Raw genomic sequence first — 23,417 nt, 5'->3', positions numbered from 1 at the left:
CTGGGCTCTAAGCCTACACATAAAGCTGTTAGTGTACTTACGTTGCTGAGAACAGAGATCTTGTTTGACAAATTGTTGGCACTGCAATTTTTATGCTTAGTAAATTTAATGTTAATTCTATGAAGATTTTAATATCAAAAAAACCCCAAACCACAAAAAAACCAAAAACCCCCTTGTTCCTGCCAGTGAATTTTAAACAAAGTATGGAAGAAGATTTTAAATAAATAATCCCTCATGTTATTTACAGTGCTTTATGAGAAAATTTGTGAATCCTTATATTCATACCTTAAAAAATTAGTTGTGAGACTTGAAAAAGGAAAATCGTGCAATGTAAAAGTACAGTACATTCACACAGGTTCACACTATCTTGTAGTTATGAAGAGAATTTGAAGGGCTAGAGCTTGAAATCAGGCTGTCTTTTTCTTCATACAATAGTGGGACCTAACTTAATTTTTCTTGTATCATCATTTGTTTGCAATGTCATATTATAAGTAGCTTTTCAATTTCCAACTGTCATGACATTCAGGTTATTTGTGCTAGCTTTTGAAAGAATTGAATGCAACACTTAGAGAAATGCTATGAACAAAATAATGAATTAATAATGAAATAGAAGCACACAATAACTCAGTTATTGGCATCAGATTACTAATAAATCAGTTATTAGCATGTATCAAATGGACAAGATTTTAATAAGAATTTCAGCACTTAAGGAATCAGCCATTTACATGGTAGTAAGATTAACATCTGTATCCAGAAACAATCAGAAAAAAATCTGCATTGATGAATGTTTTATATCTGAAAGCTTAATGTTATGAAAAGTAATCACAAATTTTACTTCATAGTGCTTCAGAATGCATTCACAATTGTAGGCTGAAAATCTGATTACAGGACATCTCCCTTTATTTAAGAAATGCTTTTAAAAATGCTTTAATAAATTAGAGATCATTGTCTGCTCATTTAAAGAAACCAATCTTCGCCATCTTTTACTGTGAAACTGCCTTCCCACGTTGCCAAGGCACATGTGTATGGTGTAATTATTCTTCTACTCTTTCCTGGTTATAGAAGGATGGAACAAGTAGAAGTTTTTGTCTCACTATTTGTAACATTACTCTGATTAGCTGAAGGAAGATGCTTGTCGTCTACTGCTATCAGGAGAAGCAGAGAATGTTGAAGCTGTATTTGCTTAAGGGGGTTATGTTCCACATTGAATGTACAGTGGAATAGGCATATCAGTCAGTTGAACCATATGTTTTTGGAGACACGGATGATCTGTTGTGAAGCAGGATGCATGGGCTACTTGTCTTATAAACTGATGTCTGTGGGGAAGGAGTTGGTTCTTAGAAGAGCTGGGTGTTGGGGAAACACCTCCGATTATCGTCACAAACTATAGTATTGTTTGGGATACTACATTTCCTCTCCTGAAGCAACTACTGTCATGCCATTCTTAGTTTGCAGACTAGTCACAAACACACAGAAATGGATTGCTTTTCTCAGGAAATACTGAGCCTGCTGTTGGGCAGTGATAGGTTAAAGGCCATCTCTCAGTGATAGTTGGCTGGTGCTCATCTTTTCCAGGTTGGACAAAAACCCCCAAATTCCCAAGAAAAAGCTTATGAAGGTTAATGCCTGGTTCAGCTAGGGGAGTCAAAGCATTTGGGGTTGTTTTGTAAGCTTTTATGTTTCAATAATGACATACTGTCAATTATGACCCTAGTTCTTTCTATGCAGGTGAAATGAATAAGTGAGGTTTTTGTGTTGATGGGATTTCTCTCTCTATGTCTTTAATTAGCAGTTTTTCTCATTTTTTAAAATAATTAATTTAAAGAAGGATCTCGAATATTCTTTTAGGTCCTGTTTTGGACAAGTGCCTGGTATTTAATGTTTTATGCAAATATTAATATGTTATTGTTCGTGTATACATTTTTGTCTTCCTCAGGAAAAGTTGGACATAGGGACAAGAAAAGAGGTGGATGGAATGGGAGCACCTGAAATAAAGTATGGAGATTCAATATGCTTTATACAACATGTAGATACAGGCCTATGGCTTACGTACCAGTCTGCTGATGCAAAGTCTGTAAGAATGGGTTCTGTGCAGCGAAAGGTAAGACTCTAAATAGGAATCCATTTCATTCAGTCACAGTTTGATAGGGTGGGTGGGGGTAGGAAATGAAGGGAACTATATGAGGCAACTAATTTCTGGGTTTCAAATATTTTAAGCATGCCTTAGCATGCTTGCCATGTGAAAGATTGGGTTTCTTTTCAGTCACATATTGAAAAAAGTTAAGTGATGTACTGAATTTTTAAACTGAAAGGCAAACAAAGTGCATGTGTCAGCCTCTAGACATTAACCTACAAACATTGATAAATCTGGATATACTTGATTTCAAATTAAATATTAGTAACAGCCTATAGAATGTGCTAAAATTCGTTTCTTCAGTGTAATTTGGATTGAGGATGCTTTTAGTTCAAAGTACTTCTTTCCACATTGTAAGTGTATTACTTTTTGATCTAGAATGTTCAAGTCTTGAGCCCTGAGAGATATCTTTTATAGAATAATAATAGCCAAGCAGAATGCTAGCTCAGCATCATAAAGTAGGAAAAATATTATTTTACGACTTAACACTGTAGTATTTTCCATAACTGTTTTACATACCAGAACTACAAAGCTGGAGCAAAAGACATACCTTACAATTTTATATATAAAATTTGTCTGTATTTTATGTGTGTATAAATATAAACGCATATATATTCTATGAAATTCTATAAAGGTAATATTTAGGAAAGAGTTTCTATACATGTACAATTTTAGTGATTATAATACTAACAAAATTATCAATCATAATAATTGTAATACCTAAATAATTCTAAAATAATTCAAAATAAGTTACCTTACTAAATAATTTAGTAATGCAAGTCTTATAAATTGCATGTGTGTGTGTGTGTATACATGTACCTGTATGAAAAAATCTTGTTACCATAAATGGTTTAAAATATTTATGTAGATTGGATTGAATGCCTTCAGAACCATTATAACTAAACATGGAAAACTGTAAGTTATTGGAAATCACTCAAAGCATTCACTCAAAGAAAAGAAGGCCAAAAACACTCTTAGAAAACAGAACCAGTAAAGAATACCTGTTATGACCATGTCTGCTTTAGGGTTTTGCTGCTTTTAACATTGATAAAAACAAACAGCAAGCAAAATCCCTTAGATTTTTTTTTTTTAAATAAGATATACTGGTTACAAAAGCTGTGACTTTGAGATTATTATGGCACTGAACCTACTGGCTCAGTAAATTCTGTCCTTGGAAATGAGGAACTAAAACATGGAATTATCTGTTTTTAATCAAATAGTTATTTTTGTATATGACTTCATCATTTCCTAGCCTCCCTTACTGTGTGAGTTTTCAAAGTTCTTATTTGCAAATAATGTTTCATTTTGCAGTGACTGCACCTTATTTTTGTTTTGCAGGCAATAATGCACCATGAAGGTCACATGGATGATGGTTTAACACTGTCTAGATCTCAGAATGAAGAATCCCGTACAGCACGTGTCATCCGTAGTACAGTCTTCCTTTTCAATAGGTTTATAAGGTATGCTTTTAAAATTATGTTTTTATCCTTTTTGGGTTTTTTTCTCTTCTATTTAATTCGAAGTGGCCATTAACACAACAGTGAACAATTTAGCCTTCAGAAAAAAAATAGATGAATACCTCTCAAAGCAGACTTTGTCAATTCTGTATGTGTTATCAGCAGATAAGGGCCTTGAGAGATACTGGTCAGTTTCTTTTCTCTGTCTTCTAATACCAGTTTCTCATTCAATCTTGATTTAAATGCATAACATACTGAAAATGCAAACAAACCATAAAAGAGAAATTTTTCCTTTTCAACATTTCCTTTAAGTCATGTGGTGCATAATTTATCTTTTCCTTTTCTAAGTATAGTTTTTAAGAGTTCTCTTCCTTGAAAAACCTGGAAGAAGGAGATAATTGTATGACTACAGATTTGTTAAAAACACAAATATACTGAAGAAATTCATAGTCTCAAGAAAATTTTTTCTTAAAAAATATAGCTTCTTTCTACCTTCCCATTACACTTTGCTTACTTGTTCCATTTTAATGCTACTTTTTTCTATAATATTTTGAAACATTGAAAAATGTGTTATTTTATACTAATTAGCCATTTAAAAATCCTGACAGATTTATGCAATTTGCATTTATCTTCCTATTGCAAATGTCCTGCTAAATAACACTGATAAAATGCTAATTCTCAATTGCTTCTAATTTCAGTAATTGATGAAAGGCCCATTCATCAGTGTAGCTTGTATTAGAAAAAGAATGATAAGCAGTAAGACTATATGGAATGATAAGAATTTCGTAAGAATTCATTTGTGACAAGAAAAAAACAGTGTGGGAGGTGGTGACCTGAAGCAACTATGTCATAAATCATTGCACAGCCAAAGACATACACATGTCAGTTCGTTGAAAAACATTTAACAAGGTACTTAAATAACAACAGAGAAAATCACCTATCAGGAGAATTGCCTCCTGTATGACATTTAAAATACAAAAGAAATGTAAGCCCTAGGTCACTTCCGAAATAATACAGCTTCTTAGAAGCTTCTAAGAATGCCATAAAAGATAAGGACAGAGAAAGGGAATTTGATGATAAGGTTTCGCAAATTAAGGTATTGCTAAATTACAGTGGAGATTTTTGTGGATTGCACAGGGAGTCCAAGGTAGTGTTTAGCAGTTCAGTTTTGGCAGGATGTTACTCCAAGAAGAAAAAGCTGAATTGGAGAGGATGAAAATTATTCTTCTAAGTGTTCTTTCCCACGAAGGCAGTAGGAAAATTGCACTTTGGATAATGTGTTCAGAATAAAAATTAAATTTTAAAGACAACTTTTGTAGCTTTCCTTTTGAAACATTGCATTTATTGTAAGAAATTTGAAAAATGAAACCAACCACACAAAAAACCCAAACCAAATATCAAACAAGAAGCATATCACTCCCATCCCCACCCTGTCCCAAATATTTTATCTTAATCCAGCAAGAAGCAGAGTATGAAATGAGGCTTGTGCTCCATATCATGGCCAGGAGATGAATCCTGGGAGCAAGCCAGGTGCTGTACAGCTCAGGAGAAAGGATTGGTAAGGACAGTTGTGGGTTAGGTTGCTGGGAACCTTTGGTGCCTTTAAGGAAAGAAAAGAGGGAGATGGGTATGGGGCTGAGTGGGTGACTGTATGGGCATGGTGGGCTGCTCTGCTCTGTTTATGCTGATCTAAAGACCACCAGTGAACACAAAAAGGACCTCGTTGCTACATATTTGGGCTTTACTCAAAAATAAACTAGCAAAATAACTATGTTACAATGGCAGAATGCAGAATAAACCATAAGAGAAATCACATGCCAAATAATCCCACTCTTCCCTGTTGTGTGCCGCCAGGGTGGGCCCTTCTGCTCAGGGCTGCTTCTCTCCCAGCACTTCAGGCCCTGGCTGGCTACTGCAGAGCTTTGAGATCTCCAGACCTTTCCTTCTCCCTAGAGCATGGGTGTTATTTTCCCAAGCCCTCTGCACCCCAGTTTCTCTCTCCCTCATGGCTCCTCCTGCTCCTTGCAGAAGGTTCTTGAGGGTCTCCTGCAGCCCTTGCTGGGGCAGACCACCTACCCACCATCATCTTCCTGACGGATGTGCGAGGGAAAGCCCTCGCCTTCCACTTGCTGCATAGTGCTGGTGAGGTCTCACCTGTGTTTCAATAAAGATGAGGTTTAAATGGAGGAGAGAGTTATATCAGGGGTCTGGAAAGCCCAGCACTGAGGGAAAACAGGATTATGGAGTTTGTTGGGGATTCAGCTCAGCCGGGGCAGGTGCATCATGTTAGAGGACAGTCAGCCCTCCACTTCTAGGAGAAATTGATCACAGGCTACTGCAAGGCCAAGCGTAAACTGGGTATTAAGGAAACAAAAAGGCTAATGGATTGCTGGGATGGAGTGTGCGGAAGTGCTGAGTCTTCTGCAGTGAAGAAGGCTTAAGAAGAGGTTAGAGATGTGTTTGAGAGCCTCCATGGTCTATCCAGATCCTCTTCGGCACCACAGAACTGGTTTCTTTAACTTCTGTCCATTCCAGCTTCATGATGCTTTGTACAGATTTACAGTAACTTCTCTTTTTCTTTTCCTCTACCTCTGAAACTCCTACATGTGTAGGTAGAATATTAAAGTGTTTTCTGGATTTCAAAAAAAATGTAAGAGAAACAACATTTTTGATGCTTTTAGGTTATGTTTAGGAAGGAAGGGGTGGATTATTAAGTAGAGAATGGGCAGACATATATAATTTTTGAAGAGTTACTTGGCTGTCAGAAAATGATTCAAGCTTTGGCATCTAAACAAACTTAGCTTTTAAATAAATAAAGAGTTTGAACGATAAATTAATTTTTCAATATTCAGGAGACTCTGCATCTTTTTATAGGGGCCTTGATGCTCTCAGCAAAAAAGTAAAGTCTTCCACCGTCGATTTGCCTATTGAGTCGGTCAGTCTGAGCCTTCAGGACTTGATTGGCTACTTTCACCCTCCTGATGAACATTTGGAGCATGAAAACAAACAAAACAGGCTCCGAGCACTGAAGAATCGCCAGAACCTCTTCCAAGAAGAGGTAGTTCTTTCAGTTTTACTCCTGATTTTCCACCATGTTGTCTGCAAGTATTCTTTCACAATATCTGTAGTGTTGCTATCTAATGTGGAGTATGATTACATTGTTTTGGGTTTTTTTATCCTGTAAGACGCAAACTATTTGCTATATTTATAATCTCTCTAGATGTGTTGATTTTCCTGTTTATTTAAAGAAATTCATTTAAGACCTTACTTCCTTTTTCTTTTTTAAAAAAATTAAATATTAGTGCTCTGAATTCTAACCATAATTTTCTTCTTATGTGTGAATTAGTTTCTTTAGTTATAATCTCTTGATGCAGAAGGATGTTTTGGTTTAATAAGCATGCTTTAAGTATCTTGTTTAATATTGTCTGTTATTTCTTTGGCAGTGACAGTTGCCTATAATTTTTCAGATGCCTAAATGCCTTCAAGAATAGAAAATTGTCTAAAATTATACCTTTTTTGTTTTAATTTGACCATACTAAATGGTAGGTTTTTATTATCACAGCCAAGGAAAATTTTCCATAGGGATTGCTTGTTTGATTTCATGTATATATTCTTGTGTTTTGCATATGCTATCCTTCATGTTGTGTTTTCTTTGATTTCTGTAAACTTTTTTTGTTTGCACCTAAAAAATACTTTTTTTTAGGGTATGATCAACCTTGTTCTTGAATGTATTGATCGCTTGAATGTATACAGCAGTGCAGCTCATTTTGCAGATGTAGCTGGGAAGGAAGCTGGAGAAGCATGGAAATCTATTCTGAATTCTTTGTATGAATTACTAGGTAAGACATAGTATACGTTGTTGTTTTAGTTCAAAATAATAAAGAATAAAGAAACACATACCATTTTTATTATAGAAGAATTTCCCCTGTGTAGAACTTTATGATACAAATTAAACAAGATTTTTGCATTTTCAGGTCCTTGCATGTGCTTAAGAATAACATACACTGAAAACACTCATATATTGTAAATTTTATGATAATATTTATAATGAAAAATAGTAAGTTTCTGACTTAAATGATTGACTGCTTTTTCATATCATCATACTGCTTCTGTATCTTGTATATGATCCAAAAATGTGTGAACAAAATATATGTAAATACATCTTTCTTATGTTAAGGAGATATGACTTTGTAGAAGTCTATGATTTTTCACGCATCTGCCTGCAGAACTGCAGCCTATATCTAAAGCTTCTATAACCAAGAACTCTCTTATTAGTCAGCAATGACCAGTGACTCCAGCATTATACTAGTATACGGTATGCCATGGAAAGGTATACTCATGTAAAATCTAGTCATTAAGTTCTTGTCCACCTGCAGTCACTGAAAATCTCACAATACCTCCTCCGATTTTATTTGCATACGTTACTTATGTTCACTTATGAATCATTATATAGGGTTATTAATCCCGTATAATAGCTGCCTGGATATTCACCCCTGCTGAGTTCCTAATTGTCTACAAAAGGGAAGTTTGCTGCCTAAGAGACTGTTTTGTCCGTTCTTTTCTCCTCTGTCAATAGGTTTTCTTGTTGCCATAACTAAGCCTAAACATTAATAGTAACATTGACCTTAAGTGACTGAGGACAGTAATGTGTCTGTGTCATTAAGCAGTCCTTTGTGGAGGCTGCATACATGTCCCTATTCTGCTTTCTTTCTGTAACACACTAGCTCTGATGTGTGGGCCTGCTTGCCTTTAAACTTGCACATGTCTTGTCAAAAGCTCAAGTTTGGACAAATCCTCTTGCAGGATTGTTATCTTATTTTCTAATAAAACCTAAAGCATTTTGTGTATAATTTATACTAAATCTTGCTCCTGAAAAAATTATTATTGAAAAGGTGTACAAGTAATGTTACTTTTTGCATAAATTCCACTTAAAACTCCATAACTGAATATATAGTTTGTAAAATGAAGTGAATCAAGTCATTAGGAAATGCTCAGGTGAATATAGTGTGGATATTACTAATTGGCTTTTTTGTGGGTATGCATTGTGAAACATGGTCGCATACTAGTTTTTCTATAGGACCCATTCCTTATTTAGGGCTCATTTAGAAAGGGTAAAATTTTTAAAAGATGCATGACACTGAACTAAGTTTTCATAGTGAAAATTATATTAAATCTTATTGTGAGCTTCTCCACACAACTAGTACTACTGTTATGTTTTCTCTCCCTCCGTTTCTCTCTTTTCTTACTCTAATGCCTGTATGAATGCTTGAAAATGTGGTATTACGTAATGTGATTTTGAAGGATAACTTGTATAACCCTGAGATAAAAAGATCATTTAGAAGGAATGTTGGTAAAAATTTTACATCTTAATCTATCTTTCAACCCATATGCCCACTAAGTAATGTGAACCTGCTTTAGGCTTTTTTCCCTTTTTTTTTTTTTTAAGGGTGATTATTTTGTCTATACTAATGGTAGTTATATGCTTTATTAAGAATCAGTCAGAGAAGTTACAGCAGGAATTATAAACATTTTAAATTATCCAGACTAGGGCTAGAGAGTTAGTGTCTCCATGAAATCAACTGATGACCTTTTAGAGTGTAGTTGATAGAGTATAAAATTCTGTGGTTGGGTTATTCATGGATGTAGGAGTTAGTTGAATTTTTTGTAACAGTTTAGTTATCTCTTGTTGCATTTAAGCACAGAGCAGACTGGAGGAAGTAATGGCTTGATGTCTGAATCATTTCTTGAAGTCTGAAATTTCCAGTTGGCAAGGCTAGAAAACTCCTACTGAAAGAATCTGCATGTCTTGTACCTCGTGTTGTTTCCATGGACTTGTAGTGAGAACATTGCACAAGCTTTGGTCATCATGTCCCTCCTGCCCTCTGATGTTAATTCACCAACTGCATTATCTTCTGGCAGCTAATGCTGGGGAAGCCAGGCTTTGATCTGGCTATAATGAATTTGTGCATTGCTCTGTTCTGAATAATGCTGGAGCTGTACAGTAATTACATGGATGACAAATGGATATTGCTTTCTCAGTCTTACTTCAGCAAGCAGTACTTTGTTTTCTGAGTCTGCACATAAATAAAAGTAAACTGTGATGGCAGAATTCATGGCTTTTGTCATGTCGTTGACTTTGTGTTATATTTCACTGTGATGAGAATGGAGGCATTTACTGACTTTGAGTTGACTGCAAACTATGACATGGAAAAATCATATAATCTCAGAATGGTTTGGGTCACAAGGGACCTTTAAAGATCATCTAGTCCAGCCATCCTCATTGCAAAAAGGTCCTTCCTTATATTCAATATAAATCTACCGTCTTTCAATTTGAAATGATTGACATGTATCCATTAGGGCGTCTGTCCTTTCTCTATCACTAATACATGCATTCATCATGAACTTATATTTAATCCTTTTGTGTCACAGAGTGCAGGAGTATATGCAACAATGTGACTTTAATGTCTAACTGGTTTTTATTTCTTTAAAACTGAGCGCTAGTCTTGTTCAGAGTAGTAGACAATAAGAAAAGCAACTGTTGGATGTTAATTTTTGTTTTAAATTTTAAGAGTCTGTGTGCCTCACATAATGCACAGCTTCAACCAGTGAATACTAACCTTTCACAAACTTCTGCTGAGCTGCATTTATGAAGCCACTTGTGTCTTATTACTGCTAATGAAGTTAAATTTAGTGATGTTGTGTTAAGCATTGAACTATTACTGCCTTCATTTTATGTTCATACCTGAGGGACAGTGAAATTTTGTGGCTTGCCTATAACCAATAAAAAAAACACTTACAGAAACAGGTTTTCCTTCATTCTAATCTGTGTGTTTTAACAAGATGCTCTCCCTTTCCAATAACTGTGGTCATGGTAATTAACAGTATAAGATTTCAGGGTACAGATTTTTTTTTGTTATATAATGCAGAAAGAGAAAGGTTTTTGTATGTTTTGCTGTTAAGGTTTGTTTTCCTGAGTGTTTTTTTTTTTTTTTGCTATGAAACAATTAGATTGTGATCTCTTTTCTTATCATATAGAACTGTCAGTGCAGTGACTTGTTTGCAATTCCTCTTTGCAGATAGTTTCATATTTTATTATGTCCTAAGTCTCTAAGTTTAACCTTTTATAAATAAAGCAGAATAAAAACACTGTTGCAATATAATATAGTGAATTTGTGCAGCAACAAAACAGATTTTAAGAGGCCATTGCCTCTTAGCAACAGTCTCTGCTGCTGAAATAACCATGGAAATTTCAGTTTGAAATAATTTTTTGTCAGAACTGGAAAAAAAAATCTTAAGAAAAGCAGTATGCACTCTTCCACACACCAGACAGAAATGGAGTAGAACAAATGCTTCTCTGAGAGCTTGTGTGTATGCACATACCTGCAAATGCATATAATCCAGGACAGGGCTGGCTTGTGGGTGCCTGCAGTGGTCAGTGAGATTTCAGTTCAGTTATACCCACCAAATCAGTGCATACATTAAGTCTCTATCTATCTTCAGCTTAAGCATGAGAGTGAAGCAGATTCAAAACAGTTACTTCCTCCCTATAACCCTGTCAAAAGTATGGCAAAGTTCCTGGACATCTATCTTGTGTTAATTCCTATTATTCTTGTACTAAAGTATCAATGGAAAATAATTTACATTCATCACCTGTATTGTTGGCTCTACACATTGCTTTTCCAATGTTTTCTGTCATTACAAGAATACTGTTTTACAGAAACTTGCTTCTACAGTAGCAGCTGACTTCTGTGGTGTCAGTACTGGCTACTTCATGTAGAGCATTTTGCAGGGACTATTGAGATGATTGTAAAGCCAAAATAATTAAAATTCCTTAAAGGTCAATTTGATGTCAAAGGTATTTCTTATGCTTAATTCTAACTATCGCTTACATTATTTAAATTTAAATCAAGAACATCAATAATTAAAGATTATAAATCTATAATTAGATTACTGGGTTCTTCCTGACAAGACAAGACAGGGATTACTTAAATTTAAATGGATTCATAACTGTGATTTTTTTTTCTCTCTCTCTCTTTTTCCAATAGCGGCTCTGATTCGAGGAAATCGTAAAAACTGTGCTCAATTTTCTGGATCTCTTGATTGGTTGATCAGCAGATTAGAAAGACTTGAAGCCTCTTCTGGTATGTTTTTTAGTATTTTAACTTCCGTATTTGACCAGTTCTAAATTCTTTAAAATTGGTGATATACTTTTTCAGCCTAATTATAGTGAAGTTCTTCTTCTGAGAGAATAAACTATATTAAAAAAGGGAGATTTATATTTGTGATATTTTTTACATATTGATTTCAGTTGTAGTTTTACTTAGACTTCTGACAGTCTTGCCTTTTCCTTGACCAGTTGATTGTAGTGTTACCTTTTAATGCAGACAAAAAAAGCATTTGACAAAATAGCTGTTCTACAGTTTAAGTCATATTAAATTGCTTTCTCTCTAATTGTAGTATCTACCCTTCTCTTTGGAAGTCTGCATGTTTTTCAGGATTAGTATAAAATTAAATACAACAATAGCTGTATGGAATGGATATAATTTGTCGTTTCTTGAAGGACTGTAGTGGTAATGTAGGGAAGTTCACATATTCTACTTGAGTATGTGTAAGAATAGATGGGTCTTCACAAAATACCTGTATGTTTCCAAGTAACAGTGTTACCTATGTAATACACATACAGTCCCTTTTTAATCACCTCTCTTGCTCCTGAGCTCTGAATTTCTATTAAAAGTTAACAAGAAATGTTTTCAGTTGCAGTTGAGACTGTTTTGCTTTATATATAATATTTTTTACTATTTTTTTTGAAGATGACCTTTTGAAAGTCTTTCAAGTCTTATTTCCTCTAATTATGATACAGTAAGTTCAAAAGGTAGGAAGGTTTGTAGACAGACCAGTGGCAAGATAGTTACAATAACAGTGCAACACACCTCTCAGGTTGCATATTTGTAATTTATTCCCATCAATGTCTTGGTTTAGTGTCATGTGTTGTTCCATGAACTGGAAGGAACATAATGATTGATTACAGAGTTGTCCTCAGGAACTGAAATTGCATTCCCCATCCTGTTCCCATTCCTAAATCATACTTCTTCCACAGATAGGTGTGGAAGACATAAGAGTCTGAAATACTAAGGGAGGGATGCCAGGAAGGGAATATGTCCCCCATTGCAAAAGTTCTTTGTTTTATATTAGTCTGGTAAACATTTGAAAAGAAATGTCACAGGCACAACATTGTTGTTCTGCCTTTTACTGTGGCATTAATAGATGAGAAATATCCTGCTATTGCTGAGTATTCTAAGTAAAAATAGGAGTTGTCCCAGTGCAGATGACCATTTGGCATATATTAACAAATTTCTTACCTCAATGTAGTATTCAGTGGATCAGTAGCAGCCGTGAGAACAGATGTGTTCTATAGTAAACAAGGTGTTTCTGTTCCACTCAGCTTTGTCATTACACATTCATGGGCATTTTGTTTATTTACCATAAATCTGTTCCTGAAATGAACTGACCAACAGCATGGGAAAATATTGTCGAATGTCAGTGGCAGGAGTGTTTTCCCTCTCCAAGCCAAGGGTGAACTGGCATGACATTTGCTAGTTGATTGGCAAATTCTACAGTGAGTGATTTCAATTGTGAAGAGCAGTTACACACTGATTCTTCACCTCTAGGAGATTTTTTCCATTTTCAACACTTGGAGCAAGAAGAGAGTTTAGAAGTCAGTTATTCTTCTCTTGGGGTGGAGACTAGTGTAGAGACTTTGAAGCATTTGCCCACATGAGCCCCTTCAGTCAGCAATGTTTCCTAGAAGCACTTTTGCAGAATTTTGTTTCAGATTTTGGTTGCAGAACTATGGCCTTAGGGTCGTGGATCTATTTTATTATGAGATTAGTTCCTACTTCCAGCATGCAGCTGATCTGTTTCAGTTGGGTATGTTTATCTTTAAACCCTTGAGCTGCTCAGGAGATGAGGCAACAGAAACATAGGAGGCTTTGCCTGTATCACTGCTTTAGTTTTCAGCTGGTGACACAGACAGCTGGCTGCTCATAGCACCAGTGTCCTAACCAAATAGATGTAACTGAACATTCATGTGGGTTTGCATTATTGTTAGAGAAACCTACTCTGCAGATGCTGTGATCTTCTTGCTTTAATGAGAATTTGAGTAACAAAGAATTTAAACTTAAATTAAATAAAAGCCCTTAAAAACTGTCAAAATCACAAGCTAGATCCTTTTTCCACTATGGTCCACCTTTGGTGTGAGAGCATTTGTCTAAGGAGAATGGTCTCACAACTGTGTGGTTGCATGGGACTGGCTTGCAACATGCTTAATTTCAATGTACTTCCCCCAAGTTCTTCATGGTGATTATTTCCTGAGAGACCTAATTTTACATCTGAAACTCTCAGAAATAATGGAAAACTTTGTGCTCAGCTTTTGGAGGTTCAAGATGAAATATCTTATGATAGCTCTAAAAATGCTGTGGTACATGGTTTCTGTGTGTATGTATGTATTTTTAAATATTAATCTTGAAGTAAAAAAAATTTGAAAATTTAAACTTAATTGTTTATGATGCTGTAGTGAGATACGAGATGCATTCTGTAAACTGCAGAGTAATCTGATGCTGTAGTCTCATTGCGTAATGAATCTCCTGGCATGCTGCAAAAACTCTGAAGGTATTAATATTTGCAATGCTCATTTGTTCTGAGTTTTCTTCTAGGAACTAGGCCACTTGAGCTCTTTTCCCATATATTCTGGTAACGTAACTCCATGTTGCCTCCAGAACTGGTTTCATAATAAAGATTTTTCTAGTTTTGATGGAGTCAGTTATAAAAGATACTTACTAGGTTGTACTTTAGTTATCTGAAGAGGCACAGTAGATTTAGATTTTAGCATATACATGTAATTTTGTGATTTTATATGGGATGTTTGCTTGATAGATTTTAAGCTTTAGTTGGCTTGACCAGGATGAAGATATTCACTGTTTTAATTTACAGTGGTAGGTCTACAATAGGGAGAAATACTGGCTTGTATTACACTTCTAAAATAAGAATACTTAGATGTGTATATTAACTTAAAATAATTAATATTTTTCTAAGATAGAGTGTTTATGAGAAAGAAACACCACGTTCTGTTAATCACACAAAAATTAAGCTCACCTTCAACATGGAAATTGTCAGCTACATCTCCTGCAGGTGTTTTCTTGAATGTGTTGTGACAAAGATTTGGTGCTGTAAACTAATACCAATAAAATTCCTGTTTCACTCTTTCTTGTCCTTGAGCTAAAAATGTTATGAAAACAGAACAAAGGCTTTAAATATATAAATAGCAACTGTGAGTTGATTGTACAAGTTAGATCAGAAATTGATTCACTTCTTGAGTTTCACTGAAGCAAAAGAAAGAAAATTAGGTTCTGTCCAAGTATAAATGTGTCCAAGAGTAAACCACGTTAGATGTGGGTGAATAATGCAATGCAAATGCTTCAGCTGTCTCTTCAATGCATAAATTAAGATTAGATTAGTCTTTCACTCTGAAATATATTCCAGATGGTATTAACTAGCCCTACTAAAGTTTTAAAGGCATTAAAACTTATGTAAAAAACCCAATAGAATATGGCAAGTTAGTAATCTAATGTTGAGGAATACATTCAGTGCAGGTAGCTTGATATGTAAGCTGCAGTGTGAGCTGCAGGTTGATCTCTAGGGGGGCAGGAGCCCGAACCCCAGACAAGAGGCTGTGAACTGCCGACCCTTTGCCAAACAAAGGGCACGGGAATCTGCGGCCCATGCAGGGGACTGGACCCTCAGAGACACAGCAGGAGGAGAGACCCCCAGACTTTCGTGTGCTTAGACTGTGAGGGTATAAAAGCTCAGGGGTTCCTTTGTTTGGGTTCCCTCCCTGGCAGCACCAGCTTGAACTGTTATTTCGTTATTTAGTTATTGAACTAAGATAAAATTATTTCAAGGATCGGGATGTCTGAGACTCTGCTATGGGAAACCTGGGGTCAAGCTGGTAAGGAAACCTGGTCTGCCTGTGTGAGTCTGGGGTGTGTAGCTGCTAAGGTCCCAGCTCAGGTAGTGCAAGTGTTGCTGCCAGAGTGGCTCCTGGATGGTTGGACAGGGAAGATTCCTTAACACTGATATCCTCCAAGTAAAGGTTTTTGGAACCAGCTGGTATCAGTTTTTGAGTATTTTCTTAAAGTACATGCATTTTGTTCTAGTATTCTACAATATGACATCAGAGGAGTCAACATATTGTCCTGAAAATATATGCTTCCTTTCATCTTTTAGTCATTAAGAAAGAATTTTCACTCTCCTTACCATAAATTCTGCATATCATACTGTTTGTGATATTTGTATTAAATTCAAACGCTTCCTGCTTTACTGTCTTGAGCAACTCTAATGAAATCAGAACAAGTCCAGTTGTCTTTAATGTAGACAATCTAAAAGTTAGTCAATCCAAACAGACACAGTACATTCATATGCAATTTTTTTCTAAAACAGACTGAATTTGCCCTTAGAACAAAACACGTTTGATAATTAGCAATCAGCTGCTCCAGGAATTAAAGAAGGTGCTGTGGAAACTAGATCTAATTGATAACATGCATGTATTATTGAATGTTTACATCTTCAGAGTATTTTTACTTCTGTTATTGAAAAGGTTAAGAATAGAAAATGAATCCAGTACAATACCTTAAAACAAAATTAAGATTATGACTCTACCTACACAAATCTGAAAATTCCAAGGTTATGGTTACCACACTTACATTATATGATATAATTTCATATTGGATTACTGTTTATATTGTTAAAAGTGTGTTTCAGTGCTACAATGAGAGGGGGCAAAGTTTCAACTACCAAGTTTTGAATGTAGTGATTTTCCTACATTCCCAGATCACTGTGATACACAATAAAGTTGTTGATCTTGGTACAGATTACCCCTCTAGATTAAGGATCCTTTTTTAACACTTTTTTGACCTCCCTAGGTAGTTTTACAATGGTCAAATGACTCCTACCTGTATAGTTGTCAGGCTGGTTGGACTGTGCTCCTGCTATGTTGCTAGAGAGCATCTACTCCTTTAGCTTACTCTCATGACTCTTAGGATTTTACCCTTTTTAACCATATTGTTATTGTCATTATTTATGGAACTATATGAATACAGAATACATTCATATACGTATGAATGGTGGGATAATGGAAGCGTACATCCATTGCAGCCCAGATTATACCACTGCCAAATTCAGGTTTAGTATGTTCTCTAATTTGTAGTTGAGACTTCTTATTCTTATACCTTCAGGGCTACAGAATTCGCTCTGGGAGTTCACCTCTACCTTATTATATCATAGTTGAGACTTTTTTTGGAGCCGCTGTACAGAACAAGAAAATAGTCTACAATATCTGTACCGAGTCACCTGCATTTTCTGTTTACATATGTATGACTCTGTCTTCAAGTATATTAAACCACACACTTTGTTTGAAACCTGTTTACTTGATAAATTGAATTGTCATTGTACCTGTTGTCTTCTACCTTTACTACATTTCAGTTGTTGAGTATTCCATACACTTTATTAGTGATGACAGCATATCATCCTCCAGATCTCTGGAAAAACCTTTAAATAGTATAGGGATAAATGGTGATGGCGCTGTAGGTTAGCTGTAGTGGCTGATGTTCTCTTCCTCACTAGGATCAAAGAAAGACCAGAGTACTCTTACTGAGATGTTTCTGTCTGATGGTTCTATTTTTCTCACGTCAAGCAGAGTTTACAGCGCTACATTTTTCTTGAATTAAAGGAAAAAACATGCAAAGAGCAGAAGACTCTTGCTATGGATTTTGCTTTACAAAGGTTAAGCTGAGTGTTTGGAGCCATGGCTTGAATACAGCGCTGAAGGCAGAATGATGAGCTGTTCAGTGTAAATACGAATTGCATATCTCTAGGTTTAAGACTGCTTCTCAGCTTTCCTTCAGTCCCTTTGATTTTTTTCATTGTCAGCAACTGTAGTGATGAATAATGATAAACTACATGTACAATATGTATCTTTACCAGATGTGGAAGATCCCAAAGCAGGTGTTGACTTGATCCACTGCACACAGGAGTTTTACGTTCCATTTCAGAGAAACATTTTAAGACTAATGATTCTTGATGGCAATGACTGCTGCTTTATTTGGTTGGTTTATCATATACAATGATTTTTGAAACTATTCCATGTTACTGAGCAGCATATTCAAAAATATTATGCACAGTTGTGTTTTTATATGCACTTTGGAAAAATGATTTTTCTTTTTTTTTTCCCCAGGAATTTTGGAGGTTTTACACTGTGTGTTGGTAGAAAGCCCAGAAGCTCTAAACATTATTAAGGAAGGGCATATTAAATCAATCATCTGTCTTTTAGACAAACATGGAAGAAACCATAAGGTAGGCAAAGAATAGACAGGTATATTTGGGTGAACATTTGTGAACAAAGCGAGCACATTCTTCTATGTGAAAGTTAGAATTCCAATGCTGTTTTCATAATTAGGAATGAAACTTTTCCTAAAATGCATATGAGCAGTTTGAAAAAGCACAGTGGAATGTTATCTTTCTTTTGACAAAAACATTGATACACATTAATTCTCAAGGGATGCTGGAAGAATGTTTTAATGTTGTTATGAAAATTTCAGAACTGTTCTAAAATGAAACCACTGTGTTGGATGAATTAGGTACCATCACGTCTTCCAGTAATGTGGTATATAGCATTATATTGCCTGAAGGAATTAACAATAATAATGAAAAAATATTTAAGATTAAAAGAATCTGATTTTTTTCAGGTTTTGGATGTTTTGTGTTCTCTCTGTGTTTGTCATGGAGTAGCTGTGCGATCTAATCAACATCTAATCTGTGATAATCTCCTGCCAGGAAGAGATCTGCTCTTACAGACACGCCTCGTCAACCACGTGAGCAGGTACAAAAAAAAAAAAAAAAAAGAAAGAAAAAAACCTATACCTATGAACAAAGCAGAAAAAAATTGTACTTAAAAGAAATAGTCACTACAGAAAATCTGTTTTACTTCAAAAAATGTTGTTAAGATATTTTATTCTTACCAGGATTTTAAATTCTCTTTACAATAGTGATTAATTTAGAAACAGCGGGCAGAGAGAGCTGTTGCAAGCTAAAGCTGCCCTGAACTACATTAAGTCTCTGAAGCAGTAGTCTTTTTTATAGATTGTTGTCTAGATCTAGCTGTGTATTCAACATATTGTCAGCCAATGTCCTGTGATTGCCTTTCTGTTTGTGATCTTGTGAGAACTTCCTAATCACCTTTGGTCAAAATTAAGAACTTAGTGCCAGTCACCTTCACCAGTGCCTGGGATATTTAGACAGCGCTCTCATCCTTCCTTCCATTGGCAGAGTTTTAGAAGCTACCTCGCAGCAGACATTAATTACAAGATGAAGCTAGGAACGTCTTAAATTAGTAAAATATTTTTTACAAATATTACAAAGTAATGTTTATTCAGAGTTTGAATTTATGCTGAGGCAGAAGAATATGGCTTTGTGTCAAGATTTGTGGGATCTTCCTCTGTCTCATACTTATGTTTATTTTTAAAAGTTTCAATCACTGGTTAAGTGAGAATGAAAATTGAAACACAGAAATGGTACTTATAATTCAGAGTTCACAGATTTATTACGTGCTGAAAAATGTAAAAAATCCACATTGTATCTAGAGAACTGATTGTCCCTCTTTACTTGGCACTGATGAGCCCACACCTGGAGTACTGTATCCAGTTTTGAGCCCATCACTACAAGAAGGACATTGAAGTGCTGGAGCATGTCCAGAGAAGGGCAACGGAGCTGCTGAAGGGTCTGGAGCACAAGTCTAATGAGGAGTGTCTGAGTGAAGTGGGGTTGTTTATTCTGGAGAAGAGGAGACTTGTGGAGACCTTAATGCGCTCTGCAACTACCTGAAAGGAGGTTGTAGCCAGGTAGGGGTCAGTCTCTTCTCCCAGGCAGCTAGTGACAGGGCAAGAGGACATAGTTTCCAGCTGTGCAGGGGGTGGTTCAGCTTGGACATCAGGAAGAATTTTTTTCATGGAAATGGTGGTTAAACATTGGAGCGGGCTGGCCAGGGCAGTAGTGGAGTCACCATCCTTGGAAGTGTTCAAGAAACACTTGCCACTTGGATGTGGCACTTGTGCTATGGTTTCATTGTCCTGGTGGTATTCAGCCAAAGGTTGGACTTGATGATCTTGGAGATCATTTCCAGCCTCAATGATTGTGTGATTCTGTGATTGAGCATCTGAGCTGACTTTGGATTTCATACATGGAAGGTAGAGCTGTCTTTCCAAAATATGGCTGTAGAAAAAGCAGATTTGTTGCAACATGTTTTTGCTTTACATTAGAAAGTTATGAATGAGAAGATTCTTATTCTTGCAGTTACAAGGAAAAAATTTTTTTCAAAAGGCAGTAAGTAAGATCAATGAAACATCGATGACATTTAGTGTTAGACTAAGACATGCATACCTTGCCTCAAAAATATTTGGCAAAGAAACTTTCTAAGATATTTCTGTTTAAAGTACTTTTCCAGGGGACTGGAAAATTCTATTCACAAACCTCCATTTAACAAGATTAAGTTGGATGATTAGATTGAGTAAATTTTGAGGTCTGGACAAAGGCTGATACTGTGTTCAGGCAGAAAAGATTCAGTTGGTGATCTGGCCAATAATTTACAGATGATATGAATTTTCTGAAAGATAGCTTTTGTCAAACATGTTTTGTTTATAATATTAAGGAAATTAAAATTTTTACTTGGAACAAAGTGAAGAGTATCTATATTTAAACATTCAGCAAAAGATACCCCATATGCTTCTAGAAGGAAAGCTTATTAGTCTTATCTAATAAAACAAGTTACTTTATAAGCCAGCAGATCAGTAAACTTTGCTTTTACACTGACATATTTAGCCACCTGTATCAGCCCTTTTTCCTACCCCTGCATTCCCTACACCAGAAGACATACTGTGTGTTTGGGCTAGCTTGGAGCTTCATTTTTCTTGATTAGTCAGCTTGTATGTAGAAAGATAATATTTATAGAAGTAACAACCCAATCTAATGGAGGGATGTGAAGACTAGATAACTCAGACTAGAAGTCTAAAAGATTTTTTTGTATTATGAGTAAGCAACCATTGAGGAAATATACCTAGCATTGGTTTGGGATACTCATGTACTCTATAGCTTTAATTCAAGATTGAATGGCTTTCTTAGTACAAAGCTGACACAGAAATGATTGTCTGGAGAGATTTTTTTTTTTGGTTGAGAGTCTAGATTCAATATTATCCCCAAAATCAGATTTAAAAAGCACAGGGGTTTTTTTCCTTTTTTTTTTTTTTTCCCCCACCATGACCTTTAGGCATATGACTCTGTGTATTGCTGTTTAGCTAGATAGTGAGAAGGCACAGTAATAGTTTTACCTTTTAAGTATTCTTGGGAAGTACTGTAAAATCAGTAGCAGTAGAAGCATCACAGTGATATTAAGGATTTCTACAATCACTGAAATTTACTGAGTTATACAGGACTTGGAATAAAGAAGGAGGAGGAACAAGAGAATTTTGAAATACTTTACTTTTGTATCTTTTTAAATGTTATTCTCTTGAATGGATAATCCATGTCACAGATTCCAGTTTGCTATGTCAAATTAAGCCTGCAGTGTGTACTTACTACATTTATATTGGTAACTGGTTAATAGGTGGCATTTTTGTTTGCAGGATTTAACATCTATTAAATATTCAAACACATAAACCATTGTGATTGGTCTCTGAGCGAGGTTACTGTTTCAGTTACTGAAGCAAATATTTTTTTACTTTAAATGTATTTTTCACCAGAATAAATGAATGAATAAATAAATACTACCTTCTGCCTTCTGGGAGCTGAGGTCTGAGATGTTGCCAAAAGGGTGCCACCACTTGTCAAGAGCACAGAATTACTATCAATTGTTACTCATGTGGGCACAAATGGCATTGCAAGCCAGAACCTGGGTAGTGTCAGGAAGACTGCAAAGCCCTGGGGGTGCCAGTGCAAAGTCTTGGTGCTCAATCTACCCCTTCTTCCATTTTACCAGTTAGAGGAAAGGGTGCAGATATAGACATATAATGCAGATCAGCTTTTGGCTTCATGGTTAGTGCTGTTGTGCGGATTTTGACTTTTTTAGCAATTCTTTGATGACTGCAGCCTATTTGTGCTTGGCAAACCTGATCACCTTTACAATAAAGTAACCTGCTTGGTTAATGTGGAATGAACGGTGGACACCGTCTGCCTGGATTTCTCCAAGGCCTTCAATACAGTTTCCCACAGTCTTCTCTTAGAGAAACTGGTATGTCAGGCTCGAGACAAGGGGTGTGTGCAGTGCGTGGGCACTGACGGCCCGGCTGCACCCAGAGGGTGGTGGTGAATGGCTCCTTTTCAAACTGGCAACTGTCACAAGGGAGGTTGCCAAGGAATTGATATTTGGCCCAGTGCTGTTTAATATCTTCATAAGTGATCTGGATGAAAGGATCAAGTGTACCCTGATGAAGTTGGCCATTGATACCAGACTGAATGGGGAAGTGGACACTTGGAAAGGGAGAGCCACCCTGCAGGAGGACCTGGATAGATTAGAAGAGTGGGCTGACAAGAACCTTATGAAGATCAGGACAAGTGGTAACGTCTTGCACCTGGGAAAACATAATCTAAGAGTGCAGCACAGGCTACCATCTGCCTGGCTAAGAAGCAGCTCTGTGGAAAGAGGGTTTCAGTGGACAGCAAGCTCAGAACGAGTGAACAGCAGTGCTACTGTGGTAGAGAAAGCCAAGAGGGTGCTGGGCTGCATCCTCAAGTGCATCACTAGCAGAGAGAAACAAATTTTTGTCCCACTCTATTCAGTGCTTGTCAGGCCATACCTGAAATCCTGTTTTCAGTTTTGGTCCCTGCTATGCAAGAAAAATCTGGACAGGCTGGAGAGGGTCCAGAGAAGGTCCACGAAGATGACCAAAGGACTGGGAAGCTTGCCATGGGAGGTTCAGCCTTGACAAATGAAGGTTTAGGGGAAACCTTATCGCTGTGTTCCAGTATTTAAAGGGTGGCTACAAAGAAGATGGAAACTCCCTTTTTGCAAGGAGTCATGTGGAAAGGGTAATGGGTACAAGTATCTCCTGGGGAGATTCTGATTGGACACAGGAGTAAAATTTTTCTCAATGAGAACAATCACCCATTGGAATAATGTCTGTGGAGAAGTGGTGGATTCCCCAACATTGGACACTTATAAGATTCAGTTAGACAGGGTGCTGGGCCATCTTGTCTTGACCATGCTTTTACCAAGAAAGGTTGGACCAGGTGATCCTTGAGGTCTTTTACAAACTGGTAATCTAGGTGATTCTATGAAATAAAATTACTTCTGTTGTTTAATCACACAAAACAAGCTTGAAATTTGAGTTTAATAAAAAGTATGCAGCAGTTCATCATGTCCTTGAGATAAGTTTTTAATAACCATTTTTATTCTTTCTGTTTAAGCATGCGACCCAACATCTTCTTGGGGATTAGTGAAGGCTCTGCCCAATACAGAAAATGGTACTATGAACTTATGGTGGACCATCTAGAGCCCTTTGTGACTGCAGAATCAACTCATCTACGAGTGGGCTGGGCTTCAACAGAAGGCTACTCACCCTATCCAGGGGGAGGAGCAGAATGGGGAGGAAATGGTGTTGGTGATGATTTATATTCCTATGGCTTTGATGGTCTCCATCTGTGGTCAGGTATTTTCTTGGGTATTTTGTTGTTGTTTATTCTTGTTTAAAGACTACAGTCTTGTTTGCAATCCCAGTGAATTTGTT

The 23,417-nt window shown here is 36.3% G+C and overlaps 1 protein-coding gene across 8 annotated transcripts in view; it reads left to right on the top strand.

Annotated features, from left to right (window-relative positions):
• Nucleotides 1-23,417, top strand: part of RYR2 (ryanodine receptor 2) — a 392,367-nt gene that overhangs the window by 196,124 nt on the left and 172,826 nt on the right. For all 8 annotated transcript variants that reach the window (XR_004355863.1, XM_032681773.1, XM_032681774.1 and 5 more), the window contains 8 exons: nt 1,937-2,101; nt 3,473-3,594; nt 6,466-6,649; nt 7,295-7,430; nt 11,637-11,732; nt 17,879-17,997; nt 18,390-18,523; nt 23,098-23,339. Coding sequence is in view for 7 of the 8 variants with exons in the window: in XM_032681773.1 (XP_032537664.1) it covers nt 1,937-2,101; nt 3,473-3,594; nt 6,466-6,649; nt 7,295-7,430; nt 11,637-11,732; nt 17,879-17,997; nt 18,390-18,523; nt 23,098-23,339 (1,198 nt within the window). In the remaining variant the exon portion in view is untranslated. The remainder of the gene's footprint in view (nt 1-1,936; nt 2,102-3,472; nt 3,595-6,465; nt 6,650-7,294; nt 7,431-11,636; nt 11,733-17,878; nt 17,998-18,389; nt 18,524-23,097; nt 23,340-23,417) is intronic.

Source organism: Chiroxiphia lanceolata, chromosome 3 (genome assembly GCF_009829145.1).
Source record: "Chiroxiphia lanceolata isolate bChiLan1 chromosome 3, bChiLan1.pri, whole genome shotgun sequence".
Classification (NCBI taxonomy): domain Eukaryota; kingdom Metazoa; phylum Chordata; class Aves; order Passeriformes; family Pipridae; genus Chiroxiphia; species Chiroxiphia lanceolata.
This window is presented reverse-complemented; position numbering and strand designations above follow the sequence as displayed.